The sequence below is a fragment of the Spermophilus citellus genome, assembly GCF_964194105.1.
Source record: "Spermophilus citellus genome assembly, chromosome: 18".
In the NCBI taxonomy this organism is placed as follows: Eukaryota; Metazoa; Chordata; class Mammalia; order Rodentia; family Sciuridae; genus Spermophilus; species Spermophilus citellus.
In genome coordinates this window covers 3,604,579-3,625,724 of record NC_138200.1, presented here as the reverse complement: position 1 = coordinate 3,625,724, position 21,146 = coordinate 3,604,579, and the positions used below count along the sequence as shown (strand labels likewise).

Here is a 21,146-nt window from a genome sequence, read left to right as displayed (position 1 = left end):
TTTTTTTTTTTAATATAAAGAGAGGAGAGGGAGGGAGGGAGGGAGGGAGGGAGAGAGAGAGAGAGAGAGAGAGAATTTATTTATTTATTTTAGTTCTCGGCGGACACAACATCTTTGTTTGTATGTGGTGCTGAGGATCGAACCCGGGCCGCACGCATGCCAGGCGAGCGCGCTACCGCTTGAGCCACATCCCCAGCCCCTGAACATTGTTTTTAATAAACTCTTGGTGCTGGTCTGTTGATTCTTCAGCATCACTGGAAGCCTGAACTGGGTTACTCCATTAAGTTCTGGGCATGAATTTTCACATCCACCCCCATGGTCACCATATCTGCTGACCTGGGCAAGCATTCTCTGGAGGGCAAAGTAGCCTTCTAACCATTTGGGATTTTATACCCCCTATTATGGGTTGCTATTGGGGACTGAACCCAGAAGAATCCAACCACTGATCCACACCTCCCGTCCTTAGCCTTTACTGACACAGGGTTTTTTAGTAGGTAGTTGAGGCGGGTTTGGAACTCTTGTGTCCTCAGTGTGCCAAGTCCCTGTGTTTAAAGACATGAAAGTTCCATCAAAGGCTGCTCACAAGATCCCAAGCTGAAAGAGCTTTTTGTGTGCAGTTTGAAGACTCTGGTCCTTGTGGCCTGGGAAGTGTCCATCACTGCATCTTCCTGAGTGCAGGACAGAACCTTCAGCAGCCCAGGTCCAAGGATGGCTTTGATCTTCGAAGTGCTGCTAACCGCATGTGGCTGGTCTTACTCAGGTCCATCCCAAACAACCTGAGGACAAGAGTGGGAGATGCTGTTGTCCCCCACTACTATAACAAGGAGGGGCTGGTAGATCTGAGCTATTGTGCTGTTTTGGGGGAGCTGTTCTTTTGGATGTTGGGGTGAATCCAGGACCTTGGGTTCAGCAGGCAAGCCCACTACCACACAGCTGCTTCCCCAGCCCAATATTGTGCACCTTAATCTGGTGAAGTAATTCCATTACCTTCTAGTGACCCTGACTCTACTAGAAAACAGGCTAGTCTATGCTCTCTGCTGCTCCCAGTGGGGTGGGGAGGGGTCTGACCTGGGCTGCTGCCCTACTCAGCCATACCTCAGCCCTGCATTTTCCCATGTGGTCTCAGAGGCCCAGGATGGCCTCCAACTGTCCATCCTCCCTCCTGGGCCCCTGGAGGCTAGGCAAGTGCTCTAGGCACTGAGCTACACCCCACAGTCCTTTCTAGGCTTTGATTTTTTTTCTCCTTCTCTGCAGTCATGGGGGATGAACCCAGCAGCCCTCTGCCATTTAGCCACATCTCCTGCCCTTTATTTAGTTATCCAGAGGCAAGGTCAAAGTTGCTGACGCTGACTTTGGCCATCCTCTCTTGGTACAGGATTGGACCCAGGGGTCTTAACACTGAGTCACATCCCCTGCCCCTTTATTTTTTACTTGCAGATGGTCTCCCAATTCCTTACTTGTTTAGGGCCTTGCTAAGTGGCTGAGACTGGTCTGAACTTGGGGTCCTCCTGCCTCACTCCCCCAACCCCCATCCAGCTGCCCTGACTGCAGGCTTCAGCTCCACACCTGGCTTGGCTTGGAACCTCCCATCCCCTGGGCCTCCTGAGACCTGGGGTTAGAGGAGGGCTCCACCCCTGGCCCTCCTCCCCATCTTATGGTCCTCAATAGTTTAATTCTGATAACCCCAGGAAGAAGCAGCTCCTTCCCTCCATCTACTGAGGCAGGTGTGGAAGGTGTGAAGTGGTTGAATAACTTGGAAAATGTGTCACCTAGTTGCAGCCAGGGCACTTGAACCCAGGCAGAGCAGGGGTCCCGCTGAGCCCTGGTGGCTGCTCTGCTCGGGGAGTAGCGCTTGGGCTGCGCCAGCAGGGGGCGCAGGAGCGCCTCCTCTCTGCGCTGGGAGCTGGGGAAGACCCTGTCCTGCCCTCCAGAGGGCCAGGGGCCACCGCTCACCAGAGGACTCGGAGCCGGCAGCGCGGGTGCCTGAGCCCCTGGCAGAGCAGCCGCACGCCCGCGTCGCCCAGGGCGTTGTTGGTCAGGTAGAGCTCGGTCAAGTGCGGGGCGCTCCCCAGCGTGGGGGACAGATCCTCACAGGCTTGGGCAGTGAGGCCGCAGCTGTCCAGCCTGTGGGGGGCAGAGCGGTTCAGGCCACGTCCGGCACGTCCTTTGGGGAAGTCCGAGTTTTTTCAGTGCTGGGGGCGGAAGGCCACGAAAGCTACCTCTGAGCCACCTAAGGAGCCTGGTTTCATGGGCAAGAAGGTACTAAAAAGCCTGGATCGGCCCAAGGGACACACACACACACACACACAGCATCGTCCAGGCTTGATGGAATGACAAGGCCACCTGCCGGTGCCCTCAGGCCAGTACGAACCGTCGGGACCCTGGCCGCGGCTGTGGCACCGGTCACGTGGACCTTCAGGGTGAGCCAGGGCTGTCGCTTAACCAGGACCCGGCAGGGAGGACGCTCCAGCCCCCGAAACCCCCCTCGCGCCGCGGACACTCACCACAGCTTCTGGAGCCTGCAGCTCGGGTGCCGCAGCCCCTCGGCCAGCAGCCGCAAGCCCCCGTCTCCCAGGTCGTTGAAGCTCAGATCCAGGTCGCGGAGGCGGGCGCTGAGGCGCAGCACCTCGGAGAGACCCGCGCAGGCGGCCGAGCCCAGCCGGCAGATGCCCAACCTGGAGGGACGCGGGACAGGGTGGCTGGCCGACGCCGGGGTCTCTGCGCCCAGCCCGGTGCTGGCGCAGATTGTGTGACCATCAAGGTGAAAAAGAGACCAAAGGAAAGCGTCGCGGGGAGCAACTCGGACTGTGAAGGCTGGGCCAGTTAATAGAAATGGAGCCCTTGGTGCCGCCAAAGCGCACCTGCGTGAACACGAGCGCTGAGCATGCAGGGCAGGGAGACTTTTTGTTGTTGGTTTTTGGTGCCAGCGTTGAACCCAGGGGCACTTAGCCACTTAGCCACATCCCTAGCCACCATCACCCCTTTTTCAATTTATTATATTTATTTACTTGGTTCCATGGATTGAACCCATGGACAGTGAACTACTGAGCCACCACCACTACCATCCTTTTTTGGGGGGTGGGGGGGGCGGGGGAATACAGGGGATTGAACTCTGGGGCACTCAACCTCTGGAGATAGAGTCTCACTATTTCCAGTCCTATTTCGCATTTTATTTGGAGATAGAGTCTCACTGAGTTGCTTAGCACCTCAGGGTTGCTGAGGCCTGGCTTTGAACTCGGGGTCCTCGGGTCTGGGCCTCAGAGCCTGGCTCTTTTTATTCTTCACTTTGAAACGGCCTCATTGAGTTGGTGAGGCTGGCCTTCAACCAGCAAACCTTCCCCTTAGCCTGCTTCGTGGCTGGGATCACAGGCCTGTGCCAACCACGACCGAATTGAATAAAGTTTTCCCAGATATTTTTCCAGGACCAGGAGTGAAACCCAGGGGAACTGTACCACTGACACACGCACACACACCCTGCCCACCCCCCACCCCCCCAAAAAAAATATATATATTTTAAATACTGAAACAGGGTCTTGCTAAATTGTCCAGGCTGGGCTTGAACTTGAGATCCTCCCGCCTTTGCCTCCCCAGTTGCTGGGATGACAGGTGTGCACACTCCCAGTTGTGCCCGGCTTTGAAGGGGTCTTGAAAGAGGTGACAGAGTTTTAAAAAGGTCACTGGGATGGCCCGGATGCAACATGGCCTGTGTTCCTTACAGGACCTCAGGACCCAGGTACAGGGATAAACACATGGTGGCACAGTGAGGTGGTCATCTGGAGACCACCAGGAAAGGCCTCAGGAGAAACCAATCTGCCAAACCCTGACCTCAGACTCCTGCCGCCTGAGCCTGAAAGGGTGGATTGGTCCCCAAAGCCGCCCAGTCTGGGTGTTTTGTTAGGGCAGCTCCAGACCCCAATAAGGCCACATTCTGGGTCTGGAGCTATAGAGCCCAGTGTCAGAGGACTTTTCCTGGAGCAGGTGAGGCCTCAGGTTCCATTCCCAGCGCTGGGGAGGAATGTCAGTATAAAAAGCTATTTTTCTGAGGGTTCAGACTTCCACCAGGGAATTCGGAGGGGGATTCAGTTCAACCCATAACACCAAGTAATTCGAAAGCATCACTTCCCTTGCTGCTCATGACGACCCAGGCCAGGTCTCTCACTAGCCACTAAGAGCTAGAGTGGACACCGCTCTTGCACTTTGCCAAGCCACACAGGACACACCCAAATTACAAACTCTGTTAAGTGACCTGAGAGAAAGAGTCAGGTTGTAAAGAATTATGACACTCGGAATCCAGAGGGCCTCCACGGGGAAGTGACAATTCGTCCTGAATCATAAAAGATGAGCCAGACTTCTCAGCAGGACAGCAGAGGACGGCACAGAGGACAGCACAGCTGATGGTCATGCCAGGAAGCCAGAACAGACTATGCAAAGGCCACGTTCTGGCAGAGCATCTTTGGAGTGAGCTGAAGTAGGGAGAATTCAGGTGGGAGGGGAGGCTGCTTGGCCTCCGAGAGCACAGAGAAGTGTGGGAGGGTTTGCACAGCGGCACTCACCGCAGGGTCTGGAGATGGCACTTGGGGTGTTTGAGGCCTTCACACAGCAGCAGCACTCCAGAGTCCCCCAGGTCGTTCAGACTCAGGTCCAGCTCGGCCAGGCCCTGGTTCACACTGAGGGTGGAGGCCAGGTCTTCACAGGCAGCAGCGGTGAGATGGCAGATTTTCAACCTACAGAAGACCCAGCAGCAAATGTGGAGGGTGTTCTGTGTGGAGTCGAATTGAACTCCCACCCCAAGTTAAAGGTACTGCTCTTTGTTGTGTGGTGGTTGGAGGTTGAACCATGGGATGCTTGACCACTGAGCTACACCGCGGCCATTAGTTATTTTCAGACAGGGTCTCACTAAGTGGCTGAGGCTGACCTCAAACTTGCATCATCCTCCTGCCTCAGCCTCCTGAGTAGCTGGAATTACAGGTGTGCTCCATTGATCCTTGCATGTATTTGATGGTTCTGAGTATTTCACACATGTGGAATCCCACAATTTTTGTCCTTTTATGTCTGGTAAATTTCACTTAATATCAAGCTTCAGGATGTATGTTGTGGTAGAAGTCACTCTTTTTTTTTTTTTTTTTTTTTTTTTTTTTTTTTTGTGGTCCTGGGGATTGAACCCAGAGCCTTGTGCATGTGAAACATGCACTCTACCAACTGGGCTATATCCCCAGCCCAGAAGTCATTAATTTTTAAGGATGAATGATATTGCATTGCATGGATACAACACTTTTTTGTTTGTTTGCTTGTTTTCTTTTGCAGTACTGAGGATTGAACTCAGGGCCTTGTACAGGCTAGGCAAGTACCATATCCCTGAGCCACATCCCTAGTCCTCTTTTTTCTTTTTTTTCTCTCTTTTCTCCTTTCTTTTCAGGAGACAGGTAATAACTATGTTGCCCATACTGTGCCCCTCCCCTTAATTTAGGATCTTAAAAGTGGTACTTTGGGGGTTGGGGTTGTGGCTTTAGTGGTAGAGAAATTGCTAGCATGTGTGAGGCACTGGGTTTGATTCTTAGCATCACATAAAAATAAATAAATAAAATGAAGATATTGTGTCCATCTACAACTTAAAAAAAAAAGGCTCTTTAGCTAGGTGCAGTGATGCACACTTGTAATCCCAGAAATTTGGGAGGCTGAGGCAGGAGGATTGCAAGTTCAAGACCAGCCTCAGCAACTTAGCAAGGCCCTAAACAACTTAGTGAGGACCGTCTCAAACAACAAAAAGTGCGGAGATGTGGCTCAGTGGTTAAGCACCTCTGGGTTCAAACCCCAGTAAACCACACCCCCCAAAAAGAGTAGCACTTTAATTTTTTTTTTTTTTGCAAGACAAAGTTGATTCTTTCCCTTTTTCACTTAACATTGTCAGATTGTGTAGACCACATTGTATCCATTCAGTCATTCCCCCATGGATGTGTAGTGGCTTCCACCTTGGGCTGTGTGACAGGGGAATGCTGGGCACATGGTGGATGCAATCCTCCACATCACTCGGCCGGACGGGGTTTGCCATGGGAGTTGCCCTCCAAGCACTCACCACAAGGTCCGCAGCCTGCAGCCTGGGTGCCTCAGTCCTTGACACAGCAACCACAGGCCGGAGTCCTCCAGGGCGTTTCCTGTCAGGTCCAGCTCCTCCAGATGTGGGTTGGTGCTCAGCACAGATGCCATCTCCTGACAAGCCCCAGCCTCCAGCAGACACTTCCTCAACCTGGGAGGGGAAAGATGCTTCTCTGCCTTCAGGTTGGGGATGCCTGGCCTGTCAATCACCCTGCACAGATCTATCCCCTGGTCACTCAGCATCCATTGGGGACTTGTCTAGGACCCCTTCAGGATACCATGTGCAGGAGGTCCAGTCCCTTATATAAAATTACATGATATTCATATAACCTGCACATGTCCTCTTATGTATTTTATCTTTAATTTTTCTTTTGTAGAGCTGGGGATGGAACTCAGGGCCTCATGCAAGCCAGATAAATGCTCCATCACTGAGCCTCATCCTCAGCCCCTCTTGTGCATTTTAAATGATGACTTAATAACCTAGATGACTTATAATACCTGATACAATGTAAATGCTACAAAAATTAGTTGTTACGCTGTGTCATTTTGGCAAAAATGACAAAGTCTGTATGATCAGGCGCAGGGGTGCACACCTGTAATCCCAGGGACTTTACAGGCTGAGGCAGGAGAGGCAAGTTCAAGGCCAGCCTCAGCCACTTGGTGAGGCACCAAGAAACTTAGTGAGACCCTGTCTCAAAATAAAAAGTAAAAAGGGGCTGGGAATGTGGCTCAGTGGCTAAGTGCCCCGGGATCCAATCCCTGGTACTAAAGGGGGAAAAACGTGAGGGGGTTGCTGCTGGGGAAGTGGCTTGGGGATGGTACAGAAACAAAAACTGTACATGTTCTGTACAGAAGCAACTTTCCTTCTTGAACATTTTCAGTGGAAGCTGGTGGAATCCCTGGGTGTGGAAGCCATGGGCACAGAGCGGACTTCAGAGATGAGGCCCAGCAGGGAATGCCCTGCTTCCCAGGTACTTGCACCACCGCGTGGGCATAATGCAGCCCAGGAGAGGGGAGACCTAGCTCAGCCTCTGCGTGTGCACCCGGGGCACCACCCTCCTGCCCTGGGACTTGGAGTTTTGTGTTTCCCGTGCTGCCTTGTGCCTGCTTCCTTAGGTTGCTAGGGTTGGATGATCTGAGAATGGAGGGAACAGACCTGGGCCTCGCCCCTGAGCCACTGTTACTGAAAGCATCTCAAAGGCAGCGCCTGGAACTGGGCTTTGGCAGATAGGGTGTGCCACTTGGGAGGAGCCCCGGGGGAGTTGGGCTGGTTCTCAAGGGCCAAGCAGAATTCGGGAGGAGTGGGGTGCGGGTGGCATTGTGGGAAATAGGGGCCCCACAACCCGAGTCTGTTTGTTTAGGCAGCTCAGGGGTTCCCACGGCTCAGGTCAGTAGGAGGCTGTGGGTCTGGGTGGGCAGGTCGCTCAGGGCTTCCTGGCCATGCAGAAGAGGGTGGAGTCAGAGGCCAGAGAGTGACTTGAACGTGCCTAGGTGTTGGGCAGAGGTGCAAGGCCATGGGCTTGAGTTCCAGCCCTGGTGTTGAGGAACAGACTTGGGGATCTTCAGCATTTGGGGTTCTTTCCAGCTAAGGTGACAGCGAGGTTACCTGGAGAACTCGCCATTTGAGAGCTTCTTCCCAGGGGGCAGGGTGGAAGGGGGAGGCAAATGTGATTGGTGCACATCCCATGTATGTCTGTAAATATCACACTGGACCCCATTTAGTATTCACTTAATGCGTATTAATATTTTCATTAAAACAAGATGAAACCGAGCACGTATTCCCGGGAGGAGGACTCACCGAATCATCTGCAGCCTGCACTGGGGATGCCGGAGCCCCTGGCAGAGCAGGGACATGCCCCGAAGTCCCAGGTCGTTGCCACTTAGATCCATCCTTATTAAATTCTGATTGGCCGTGAGGGCTGTGGCCAGGTCCTGGCAGGCGGAGCTGGAGAAGCAGCACCTCTTCAGCCTGCGGTAGAAGGAAGAAGAGCCAGGTCATCTCCTTTGCAGCAGTTTTGGGAATTCTGCACAGGTACAGCCCCTGCTTAGCATGCATGAAACCGTGGGCTTGAGACCCAGCAATGCCAACAAAGCAAAACTAAAAGGAAAAAAAAAAAAGCGAGGTGTGGTGGTACACACCTGTACTTCCAGTGACTTAGGAAGCTGAGGCAGGAGGATTGCAAGTTCAAGGGCAGCCTCAGCAATTTCATGAGGCCCTAAGCAAGCTAGTGAGATTCTGTCTCAAAATAAAAAAAAATAAAAAGGGCTGGGGATGTGGTTCAGTGGTTAAGCACCCGGGGGCTCAATTCCCAGTGCCAAAAAATGAAAGGAGATTGTGGCAGTTAGGGACTGTGGGGTGTGGGGGTAGAGAGATCATTAATGGGTATGGGGCTTCATTTAGAGTCAGGAAAATGCTATGGACGTAGTGGTGATGTTTGCATAACGGTGAATATACTGAAAATGCTGAAATCTACACACTGACTGAATTTTCTGGTATGTGAACTTGATACTTAATAAAGTAACAAAAAATATTCCTGAAAAATGCTAAGAGTAGATTTTAAATGTTCTCACCACAAATATGATTACTTTACAGGTGATATGTTGATTAGCTAAAGTTTGTCATTCTACAATTATATATATTTTACTTTAATTTTTATTTTTTAGGCAGCCCCAAGGATCAAGGCCAGGGCCTTGGACATGCTAATCAGGTGTTCTATCATGGAGCTCTGCCCCCTGCGTGAGACCTCTAGTTTAAAGCATCGTGTTATTATACACAATGAATGCATCATTTCATCTGTTATCCTCTCTCTCTCTCTCTCTCTCTCTCTCTCACCAGGTATTGAACACAGGGGTTTTTAACCACTGAGCCACATCCCCAGCCCTTTTTACTTTTTATTTTGAGACAGGGTCTCATTAGGTTGCTTAGGGCCTTGCTAAGTTGTTGAGGCTGGCTTTGAACTTGTGCTTCTCTTTCCTCAGTTTCCGAAGCTGCTGGAATTATAGGCATTTTTTGCCACCACGCCTGGCTTTAGCTCTCAAATTTTAAAAGATGAAAAAACTTTAAAGCAACAAAAATAATATAAAATGTTTAGTGCTTTATAATCAATGAAATGTGTTCACAGAGACTGCCCTTAAAAAAGAAATTTAAGACTCTTCTTTTTTCCTTCCTCTCATTAGTGGGGGTCGAGCCCAGGGCTACTCCTAATGCTAGGACAGCACTCTACCACTGAGCTACAGCCCAGCCCTTTTAATTTTTTATTAAAATAGGATTTCAGTATGTTGCCAGGCTGGCCTCCACTTTGCAGCCCCTGCTGCAGCCTCCCAAGTCCCTGGGATTACCAGTCTGTGCCACCACGCCCAGCTGTTCCATTTTAAGGATGCAGTGTCACCCCAGTGACTCTGGAGGCTGAAGCAGGGGGACAGCAAGCTCAAGGCCAGGCTGGGCAAGTCAGTAAGAGCCTGTCTCCAAATAAGAACTAGAAAGGGCTGGGGTGTAGCTCAGTGGTAGAGGGCTTGCCTAGCATGTGCAAAGCCCAGGGTTCAATTCTCAGGACTGCAAAAAGGTGATTAGGACACAAACCTGTGCCATGTGCAGAGGGATGACATTGGGCAGACGGCCCTCTGAAAGCCAAGGAGACAGTGCTCAGGAAGAACCTACCCTGATGCCACCAGGAGACTTTGTTATAGCAGCAAGTGAACACTGATACACCATCCTGCCACGACCCTGGAGAGAGGTGGTGGTCGGCAGGCCAGAAGGTCACGGGCCAGCTGGCACTCACCTGAGGTTCTGCAGCCGACAGAGGGGGTGTCTAAGTCCTTGGCAGAGCAGCTGCACCCCGCGGTTGCCCAGGGCGTTCCGGTACAAAGCCAGCTCTGTTAGGTCAGGGCTGGTGCGCAGAGCAGCTGCAAGGTGCTCGCTGTAGGCATCTGGCAGCCTGTTCCTCTCAGGTCTGCAGGAAGGAGACAGCCAAGGTCTAGCCTTTCTGGTCACTGACCACTGTGTTTGCAGTCGGTATGTCACTTTATAATTTTTTAAACACTTTGTCTTACTTATTTATTTATTTATTTATTTATTTTTTGGAACTGAGGACAGAATCCAGGGGCATGCTACACACATAGCCACAGTCCCAGCCCCTTTTCGTTTTTCAGACAGTGTCTGGCTGGTGGTTGAGACTGAGCTTGAACTTGAGATCCCCTGCTGGGATTCTAGGTGTGTGTCACCTGTACCCAGACAAATTTAGTTTAATTTAGCTTCTGAATGAACTGGGTTACCTGCCCAGGTTCCCACAGCAAGTCAGCAGCCAGACAGACTCCAGACCTGGGATCAGGGATGGAAAAGAGATGTCCTCTGCAGACACACTCTGTTTAACACAAGTCACCCTAATGGGTAGGAATTAAACTTCCCATTTTCCAAGCACAAAAACTGATCCAATAAGGAGAAAAGTCTTGCCCAAGGCCACACAGCTAGTGAACAGCAGAGCTGGGGTTCCAACCCATGTGTGGCTTTATTCCAAAGCCCAGGTTATTTGGGTGAGTGGTTGGGGGAGGAGATACTGGAGGCTGAACCCAGAAACATTTTATCTCTGGAGCCAGAGTCCTTTCTATATATATATATTTTTTTCTATTTACCTTTCTATATTTTTGTTTTCTCTTTCTTTCTTTTCTTTTCTTTCTCTTTTTTTTTGTTTGTTTTTGTTACCAGGAATATTGAACTCAGGGCTAATCTACCATTGAGCCCCATCCCCAGCCCTATTTTTATTTTATTTAGAGACAGGGTCTCACTGAGTTGCTTAGTGTCTTGAGATTGCTGAGCCTGGCTTTGAACTCATGATCCTCCTGCCTCAGCCTCCCAAACTGCTTGGATTACAGGTATGCACTACCACACCCAGACTTTTTTCGTTTTGTGATAGGATGTCCCTAAGTTGCAGAGGCTGGCCTTGAACTTGCCTTCCTCCTGATTTACCTCCTGAGTCTCTGGGATTGACTACAGGAGTGCTCCACTGCATCCAGCAAAGCCAGGCTATTAACCACCACCCCTACTGTCCCCTACCCAGGTTGGGCATCCCCAATCTGGAATCCAAAAAGCTCTACAATACAAAACTCTGCAGTGCCAACATGATGCCCTAACTGGCAACCTCCACAGCTGATGTCCTGGGAGCAGTCTCAGGCAAGTGCCTTTGTACTAGTGTCGCCCCAGCAGAATGGCAGGCAGCAAGAGCGCAAACTGCAGGGGTGGGGAGAGGTGTGGGGCACAAGGAACACTTCCTCACTGCTGTGGACTGTAAATTAGCATCCCACCATGGAAATCAGTATGCAGCTCCTCAAAAGAAGAGCATGGAACCACCCCTGACCCAGCTGTGCCACTCCTGGGTGTTTATCCTGAAGAATTGAAATCTTCATGCTACAGCGATGCGTGCACACCCATGTTTATAATGCACAACTCCCAACAGCCAACCATGGAACCAGCCTGGTGTCCATCAGAGGGAGAATGGAGAAAGAAACTGTGGCATGGATGCACAATGGAGTCTTATACAGCGATAAAGAACAAAGAAATTATGGCCTTTGCAGGAAAATGGATGGAACTAGGGAACATTATGGTAGCAAAATAAGTCAAACTCAGAAAGTCAAGGGTCACGTGTTTTCTGTCATGTGGAAGCTGGGGAGGGAAAGGGATAGAAAGTGAGGTGGGGATCTCATGAGACTCTAAGGGTGGTGAGTGGAGGAAATGCAGCAGGGGTGAGAGGAGAGGGGAGTGCTGGGGAGGGATATTGGCCAAATTGCTATTGTTAGGTTGTGTGCGTGTACAAATGTGTCACAAGGAATTCCACCCTTATGTCAATTACAACGCTCCAATAAAAAATACGGAAAAAGATTCCAGGGGCTTCCCGAGAGTGACCCTGAGCTTTACTGAGAGGCTTCTGATGGTGAGAAGGAACAGTGCAGGGCTGGGCGCAGTCAGGGGTGAGGAAGGCCAACCCGACCCACGTGAGGCCCCGGGCTCCATCACCAGCACTGAGCAACCACGAAAACGTGGGGGGAATCTTCTGGCTACGTCTATAAGGTCCAGGTGATGCACACGGGAAGTTTGTGCTTAGACTTGGACCTCACCTTGGAGCTACCTCATTATGTATTTGGATGCGTGTGTGTGTGTGTGTGTGTGTGTGTGTGTGTGTGGTGCTAGGGATTGAACCCAGGGCCTGTGCATGTGAGGCAAGCACTCTACCAACTGAGCTATATCACCAGCCTTATTTGAAAGTATATTAAAGTCTTAAAAATGTGAAATTTGAAACATTTCTGGTCCCAAGCATTTTGGTTATGGACCTTCCACCTGCAGTGTAATGTAAAGTCCTGGGTTTGCAACCCTGGAAAGAAAAGAATGAAAGAAAAAAAAAACCATGATGTACATTTATGTCCTTTCTTACAAATGAGGGGTCTAGTTCCAACCACAGTGCCAGGAGGGAGGCAGAGTCTGGTTGCTGAAAATGGGCCCCAAGTCCAGAGGCTGTGGGTACACAAACCTGCAGCCAGGGGTGGCTCCTCCTGCCTCCTGCAAACCCTCCCTCCTCTACTTGTCTAAAGCTGTCTCCAGCTCACCCCCACTGAGGTAGTTCAGGGTTTCACCCCGTCTTCAGGGCTGCCTGGGAGGGTGGAGGCTGTACCCACACTGGTTCTCATCCAGAGACTGACTTGGGACCATTTGTTCTCACCAGTGACTGACAGGGGACCCTGGTTCTCATCCAGTGACTGACAGGGGACCCTGGTTCTCATCCAGTGACTGACAGGGGACCCTGGTTCTCATCCAGTGACTGACAGGGGACCCTGGTTCTCATCCAGTGACTGACAGGGACCCTGGTTCTCATCCAGTGACTGACTTGGGACCATTTGTTCTCATCCAGTGACTGACAGGGGACCTCTGATTCTTATCCAGTACTGACAGGGGACCCCTGGTTCTCATCCAGTGACTGACAGGGGACCCTGGTTCTCATCCAGTGACTGACAGGGGACCTCTGATTCTTATCCAGTACTGACAGGGGACCCCTGGTTCTCATCCAGTGACTGACAGGGGACCCCTGGTTCTCATCCAGTGACTGACAGGGGACCCTGGTTCTCATCCAGTGACTGACAGGGGACCTCTGATTCTTATCCAGTACTGACAGGGGACCCCTGGTTCTCATCCAGTGACTGACAGGGGACCCTGGTTCTCATCCAATACTGACAGGGGCTGGCTCCCTGCCTATGGGGGCAGACGAAGAGCTGGATGCTCCTTTGTTGCTGCTTTACCTTCCGCTCTCCTCTCCTTTCTCCCTCTCTTTTGAGGTTCTAGGGATAGAGCCCAGGGCCTCATGCATGCCAGGCAAGTGCCCCCCACTCAGTCACGCCCAGCCTGTCTCCACTCATGTTCATTTTCCCAAGACCACTTACCAATTAACCATTCAGACCAAAACAGTCTCCCCCCCACAACTCCCCAAATGTGAATGGAACTCAGGGGCACTTAACCACTGAGCCATATCCCAGCCCTTTTTATTTTGAAAGAGGGTCTCACTAAGTTGCTGAGGCTGGCCTCCAACTTGCCAACCTCCTGCCTCAGCCTCTGGGGTAGCTGGAATCACACAGAACAAAGTCTGTTCTTTGAGTGGTGAGTAAGGTTACTCACCACTTCCTCAGCACCTCCCACCTTGATGGCCAGCTCCGGTGTCCCCCACCCCTCATCACTGCCGTCCCATCATCCTGTTGGATTTTCCTCACAGCAGTGACCTCTCTGAAACTCTTAGTCTTTGACAAGCTTGTTGCCTGTTTGCCTACTTCTTTCTGTCTTTTCTATTTTTGCGATGTTGGGTATTGAACCCAAGGCCTTGCACGTGGTAGGCAAGTGCTCTACCACTCAGCTACACTCCCAGCCCTTCCTGTGTTATTTGGAGACAGGCTCTCACTAAACCGTCCAGGCTGCTCTTGAACTTGTGATCCTCCTTCCTCAGTCTCCCGAGTCCCTGGGATTACAAGTGAGCACCCTGTGCCTGACAGGATATCTTGATTGAATGTTCTCCAAGACATGACCGCAGTTTAGCCCCAGTGCTTGCTGTCCAAGAGCAGACTCTCAGCTCTGGCACTGTGGGCTTTTGAGGGCCAGATCACTCTGGGACTGCCCTGCAGACTGTGGGACGTCCTGCTGCACCTCTGCCTTCTCGCCACTAGATGGCAGCAAAGTCACTCTGCTGCCCAGGTATGGCCTCATGGGTCCAGATGGCAAGGATGGCCATAAGGCTGCAAATTTCCCCTAACAGAGAACCCATAGATGAGGGCATGGACTTGGAGGGTCAGCCGAGGGGTACTTACGTCGGCCCTGACGGCGCCTGGGTTTCAGAAGGCCACGTGGAGGTGCCCTCTTGGTCGGCACTGTAGGCAGCCCCATACAAGTGCAGCACCAGAACACTCCTGCAGCTCCTGGCACAGAAGGAGCAGACCATGTGCTCCATCTTGGTGGCAATGTCGCCGACCACCACCACCTGGAAGGGGCTCAGGGCCTGTTGGATAAACTCCTCCTCCTGGATCTCATACAGACAGCTGAAGAACTCCAGGGAGCCCTGCTGCAGGGTGGAGCCCTCGCTCCGAGCTTTGCTTTGGATCCACTCCAGCAGCTCCATCTTGACGTGAGGCAAGGTCTTCCAGCAAAGATGCTTCTCCAAGTAGCTTCTCATCTCCCCATTCAGTAGCCCAAACAGGAAGCGGACGGTGAGCGCCAAGAAACTCCTTTCTGAGAATCCGTATTCGGTCAACAGCTGAGTCATGGTCTGCTCTGGGCCTGGCCCACGCTCCCCGCCCTCCAGAATATAGTGCATGGCAGCAAAAAATTCCTGGAAACTCAGGTGGATGAAGCTGTAGAACTTCTCACAGTCTATGTCCTTCTGAAAGATGGTCACGTTGAGGAAGGCAGAGACATCTACCCCGTCCAGGCCATGTTTCTGGAGGTCCTGCTCCTCAAATAGGATTTTCTGATTCCAGAGGCCATCTGCGGCCAGAGAGCACAGCCCCCTGTGGTCCAGTGGGCACTTGAGGGTCGGAGTCCCTGGTTTCGGTTGCATTAGGCTGAGAAGGTAGAGCGTGTACACGGCAGTGGTGGTCCTGAAAGGCTGTCTCAAGAGCCCCCCACCCTCCAGCTGCTGCTTGAGGCAGGTGCAAACAACCCAGCACACCAAGGGAACAAAGCACATGGTGAAGAGGGGCTCATTGTCCCTCACAAAGCTCAAGACTTGGGTGGCCTGCTCTGCACTGCGGAAATACTTGTGGAAGTACTCCTTCCTTTCTGCCTCGGAGAAACCCAGGATCTCCACGTGCCTGGGGTATTCCAGCAAGCCGTGGAGCTTCTCCAAGGCGGAGGGCCGCGTGGTGATGAGCAGGGACAGCTCGGGCAGCAGCTTCTTCCGAATCAGGCTGCCCAGGAGCAGCTCGGTTGGATGTCTTTCCTCCCAGCAGGCACACCAGGATCCCTGAGGATCATGGAAAGAAGGCTTGAGCTCATCGAAGCCGTCGATGATGAGCAGGAGGCGCTCGGGGGCACAGACGAGCGCCCACAGGGGCACCCCGGCCTCTGGCCAGCAGCTGGAGATGAGTTCCTTGACGCTCCGCTCGGCAGCGCTCCGGTTCATCTCCCGGCAGTGGATGTAGAAAAGATAATCAAATCTGTCTTGGAAGAGCCTCCCGTCGGCCCAGTCCAGCATCAGCTTGTGCGCCAGCATGGACTTGCCCATCCCTGCTGCCCCCTGCAAGACCACGGTGCGCGGTGGTTCTGGGCGCTCCTCGTCCGGCTCGAAGAGGGTCTCTATCTGGATGGGGCTGGACTGGTGTCCCCGGCCTGTGTCCAAAAGCTTCTGCTGGGCCCGAATGGGATTTGAGTGATCCTTCCCAAGGAGCAGCCGGGTGTACCTGCGGCTGAGGTTGACGCACTCTCCCAGGCGCGCATTGCGGTCCTCCATCAGCCGGAATTTCCTGCGGACATAGTCCCTGTAGGTTTCCCGGGGATCTAGAGGGGAGGAATGGGAGACTCATCAGCAACGAATAAACTCCTGGTCTAGCGCCTGCTTGTCCTGCAGTGTCCTTGGAACCATTTTCTGGTGTGTGTGTGTGTGTGTGTGTGTGTGTGTGTGGTGCTGGGGATTGAACCCAGGGCTTTGTGCATGCGAGGCAACCATCCTTCCAACTGAGGTGTATCCCCAGCCCTGGAGCCGTTTTCTGGAGGGAGTCTGAGGGCCTTGGCCCTTCTTTATAAAGTCCTTGTCACCTTGTCACGGGAAGCTGAGGCATTACCAGACGTGGTGGGTAAGTACACACTCCATGCCTTAGACTCCAAGGGCAGTCCCCAGAGCAGCAGCATTTCCAGGGAGCTGGCTGGAGGCTGCCCACCAGCTCCATCAGAGGCTGCATCCCAACAAAACCCAGGGCTGGTTGGAGGAGCAGAGCCCCTTTATCTGCACCCCTTTGGCAACCCGCAGATGCACGTCTGTAGTGCAGGAGAGCTATCTCTTCCGGGAATCCTCTGCTGAAAGTCTCTGGGGGCGGAGGGCTAAGGAAAATGTTAAAGATCTTCCCTGTCCATGTGCCTCTGTGACCTTCCCACGTCCTTGAGGTAACATCTACAGAATGCTGCCTTCTGGTGTGTGTGGGGCTCTCCCACCGGAACTCAGTACCCTCTTATCTTGAGGCCATCACTCTCTCCCTTCAGGGATCCCCAGTCTTTGGGGCAATGAAGTGTCCTCAAGGGGGTCATTGGGTGACACAGTTTGTTGAAACAGAGCTTTCTGTGTTCTAGCTTGTATTTCAGGAGCCCCACTGGCAACAGGACTTTGGAGTCTCACCCGTCAAGCCACTGGGATTACAGGTGTGGGCTCCTGTGCCCAGTGGTTGTGCTTTGGGGACCCTGCTCTCTCACAAGCCACATCCCAGCATCATCAGCCCCACTTCCTTCCCACCAACAGGAAATTGCTCACACAGTGGGTGTTGACCACTGTCCTGGTGAACGGTCAATGTTGCCCCTTCACAAGCCCCAGAGGGTGAACTGTGGCTTTGTCAAACCCGTCATGAGAAGTCTTGCTTTGTACACCCGTGACTAGCGGAGGAAGCACACGGACCCCAGTCCTGACCAGTGAGCCGCCCAGCATGACTGCTAAGAGCCAGAAAGCTTACTGGAATGACTGCATTTCTGGATAAAGCGACAGGTTCTTTTATCATTGTTGTTATTACTACTATGATTACTATTTTATTGTATTTTGAGATGTGGTCTCAGAGTTGGCTAGGCTGGTCTTGAGCTTGCAATCCTCCTGTCTCAGCCTCCAGGGTCCCTGGAATTACAGTCCTGTGCCACCACAGCTGCTAAGTGACAGACTCTTGAGCCTCTTGAGGATGAAAGACCTGGCCCTCCCCTTTGTCCTGGCTCGTGATTCCCTGGTGTGAGATCCCTTGGTAGCCACTGTTCAGCCATGAGATGACAAGTGTGTCTTACAAGGTCTGACTGAAGTGCAGCACAGGAAGACGTGGGGGCTGCGGTGCCGTTGGAGCCCCGCCGATGGCTGGTTCCACATAGCTAGTGGGTACCTGGAGCGTGGCTCACCTTTTCTTGGAGTGTTGGGACAGACGTCCACAAGGCCCGCTGACAGGCTTCCCAGTGAGCAGGAACCACGCGGTGGAGTAACTGGAAGAGAAATTTTGGGGGATCAGCAAGCACAAAAGTGACATTAGCTGCAAGCTGCTTCGCTCCCCTGGTGCCTCCTCCCTGGAGCGTGTGGGACTCGCCTCACAGACTGCATCGCACCCGTACTTATATTCCAATGCGCTGTGGAGCTGGCTGCACAGAAAACACACAGCCACTGTGACCTCAGATGAAGAGTGACAGAAGTTAATGAAGAGCCCGCCCCCCAGGGCTCTTCCTGATGGCCCTGGGGGTGGCCAGGCTCTCAGGGGGCCAGTTCTCCTACCCTCTGGACCAGCTGCATCTTGCCTGGTCCCCAGCCCAGCAGCTTTCCCTCCCTGCCAGGCCAGGAAGTCATTCAAACAAGCCGACTGCACCTGCCCTCTAACTAGAAAGCCTGCCCCTGCTGGTCCACTCGGTCCCCAGGTAACTGTGTGACTCTTTGTGACTTCTCCTGGTGGGTGGGGTTCCTATCCCCCCAGGCTCTGAGTCTGCAGGAGTCCCCCTTCTCCATTTCACTTTCTGCGGTTTCAGTTGCCCACAGACAACAGTGGCCTGAAAATATGAACTGGAGTTTTCCAGACATAAGCAACTCGTAAGTTTTCAGTTGCCCCCATCTGACTAGCATGCAGGAATCTGAGGCCATCCTCTCTGCTCCACCCAGGATGTGAATCATCCCTTTGCCCACCCAGCGTATCCACCCTGTGTATGCTATCTACCCATTAGTCCTTTAGCAAGCATCTTGGATCCACTGTTGCAGTACTGCAGTACTTGTGTCCAAGTAATCCTTATTTTACTTGATAATGGCCCCCAAACATGAGAGTAGCAATTCTGGCAATTTGGATGTGCTTTGTGAATTTTATTGCAGAATCTTGTTATAACCATTCTATTTTGTTATTAGTTGTTGTGCATATCTTACTGTGCTTGATTCATAAATTAAGCTTTATTATGGGTATGTGTGTTCAGGGAGAAAACAGGGTTTGGTCCTAGCTGCGGTTTTAGGCACCTATTTGGGGCTTGCATGGAGTCCCTTGTGGATAAGGAGGAACCACTGCCTGTGACTAATAAATTGTTGTCAGTCCCATCTATCCAGGGCTGTGTGTCACGTGAGCAGCCATCTCATACTAGGTAGGGTGACAGATTTCTCCATAAATGAGGTAAATAGGAGGTGCTCAGAAGAGGGGGTGACATATTGAACATGAGACCTGAGTGCAGGGGTCAGATATATGACAAAAGATGTTCTTTATCTTTTCTTCTTTTCTTTTCTCTTCCTTCCTTTCTTTCCTTTCTTTCTTTCTTTCTTTCTTTCTTTTTTTTTTTTTCTTTTGGTACTTGGGTGGAGATTAAAGTCAGGGCACTGAGTACCACTGAGCTACCCCCAATCCTTTTTATTTTTTTTATTTTGAGACCAGGATTCTTTAAATTGTCCTCAAACTTTGCTCCTCCTGCCTCAGACTCCCACTGTGCCTGCTGCTCCCTGTTTTGAGCAGAGGGAGAGGAGACAGAGCTCTGCCCCATCCAGCAAGAGCTGGAGCCTGAGAGCCCTTGCTGCCTGCCGTGCTGAACCTTTTGCATGTGCTGGGTGTCATGGCCGTGTCTGAGGGCAGCTCACATTTTCCCCTGGGCCTCAGCTTGCTCACCTCGTAACAGGGGTCCTAGCATTTCTTTTCTGCACTGGGATGGAGCCCAGGGTGCTCTACCTCTGAGCTCCATGTCTAGCCCATTCTGCTTTTTTATTTAAGACAGGGTCTCACTGAGTTGCTTAGGGTTTCACGAAGTTGCCCAGGCTGTCCTTGAATCTGTGACTTTCTCCCTCACGCTCCGGAGTCTCTGGGAGCACAGTTGTAGACCACCATGCCCGGTTTCACCCAGCATTTTAAACATGCCCTGGGATACTATGCACAGGGCATAGAAAGGAATCCACACGGGTTGGCACCCTTGTGACGATTTCATAAGATGGAAGCAGAATACAAGAAACTGAGAATGTCAAGGAAGCAGCGGAGAGGACTGTTAGAGCAGTCAGGCGGTCAGTGGTAGGGACCGGAAGGAGCAGGGAGTACAGAATTTGTAGAGAAGCTAGAACCTAGGTTGAGCATCCCTCATTTAAAAATCTGAAACTCAGAAACCAACAAATACAAAGATTTTAGAGCTGACTTGATGCCACGGATAGAAAATTCCACACCTGAACATGGGTGACCATGGAGACAAATAAAAATTCTGTATGACATCCCTCCAGGCTCTGCATCCGAGGTGGACATGAAACACAATGGATTTCATGCTCAGATTTCAGTCCCATCCCAACATACATCACTGTGTCTATGCCAATGTTCCCAAATCCAAAATAATCCCAGGTCCAAAACACTTCCCATCCCAAGCATTTCAGCTAAGAGACACTTGACCTGTGGCTCAAGGTTCTGGTGGATAAATAAGAACTTTCCGGACACTGGAGGTAGAGTGTGCCAAGGGCAGAAGACAACAAGAACAAAACCAAGGGACAGAGTGGGGGCCTCATGTCCCCAGGCTCAGGTGTCTGTGGGAGAAGAGGGACCCCGTGACAGTCCCACCACCTCCTTACCCCTCACCAGGTCCTCTCTCTGTCCTCTCTCCCACAGGTCCTTCCTGTGGATTCGATCAAAGATGCGGAGAGTCAGCAGCCAGGCCTCCCTGGTCCCCAAGTGGTTCACGAGCAGCTGGGCCATTTCCAGGGGCCCAGCGGGCTCCAGACGTCCCCAGGGGATCTTGTCCTCCCCCAGCTCCGCGGCAGTCCCCAGGTACAGCTTGAACTTCTTCAGTTCCACAGCCTCGAGTTCTTCCAGGTAGGTGGACAGGCGGCAGAGGCCATCCCCAGCTGTGGCTGGCAGCATGGGGCCCTCTGGACCGCCCAGAGACCTGGCTGCTGGGGCACACAGGAGAGTGGGCGGTTCCAGCATGCCCACCGCGGACGGTCCGCAGGCCCGAGGACAGGCTACTGCAATCTGAGAGAGACAGCTGCAGAGAGAGGCTTCCTTGCCTGCGGGTCCCCTGCCTGCCCGGCTCACAGAGGGGAGTGGCTCTGAGAAAGGGGAAGCTGAGGCGGTGAGGCAACCCCTAACCCCAACCCTAACCCTAACCCTAACCTTCACTTCTGCTCTGTCCTCCCAGCTCCCTTCACACACCGGCCCCTCTTCTTGGTCCCCCTCCTACCTTCCTCCCCTCACGCGTTCTGTGGTGGATTGCATCATCTCAGTCGCGGCTTGGCCTCTTCTGGGGAGGCACCACAAGAACTTCCAGGAGCATCGCACATCCCCGTAATCCCTCCCATTCTGGAGGCTGAGGCAGGAGGATTGCAAGTTTGAGGCCAGCCAGGGCAACTTAGTGAGACCTCATCCCAAAA

The 21,146-nt window shown here is 52.3% G+C and overlaps 1 protein-coding gene across 1 annotated transcript; it reads right to left on the bottom strand.

Moving 5' to 3' along the window:
- Window positions 1–643: 643 nt before the first annotated feature.
- NLRP12 (NLR family pyrin domain containing 12) lies at window positions 644–20,703 on the bottom strand (the record flags this gene model as incomplete). The annotated part of the gene is made up of 10 exons (XM_081275660.1): window positions 644–776; window positions 1,954–2,124; window positions 2,505–2,675; window positions 4,554–4,724; window positions 6,074–6,244; window positions 7,892–8,062; window positions 9,873–10,043; window positions 14,428–16,111; window positions 17,696–17,776; window positions 20,349–20,703. 10 exons carry the CDS (start codon window positions 20,701–20,703, stop codon window positions 689–691), a joined length of 3,234 nt encoding a protein of 1,077 aa, XP_081131786.1. The 3' UTR covers window positions 644–688.
- Between the last annotated feature and the right edge of the window lie 443 nt (window positions 20,704–21,146).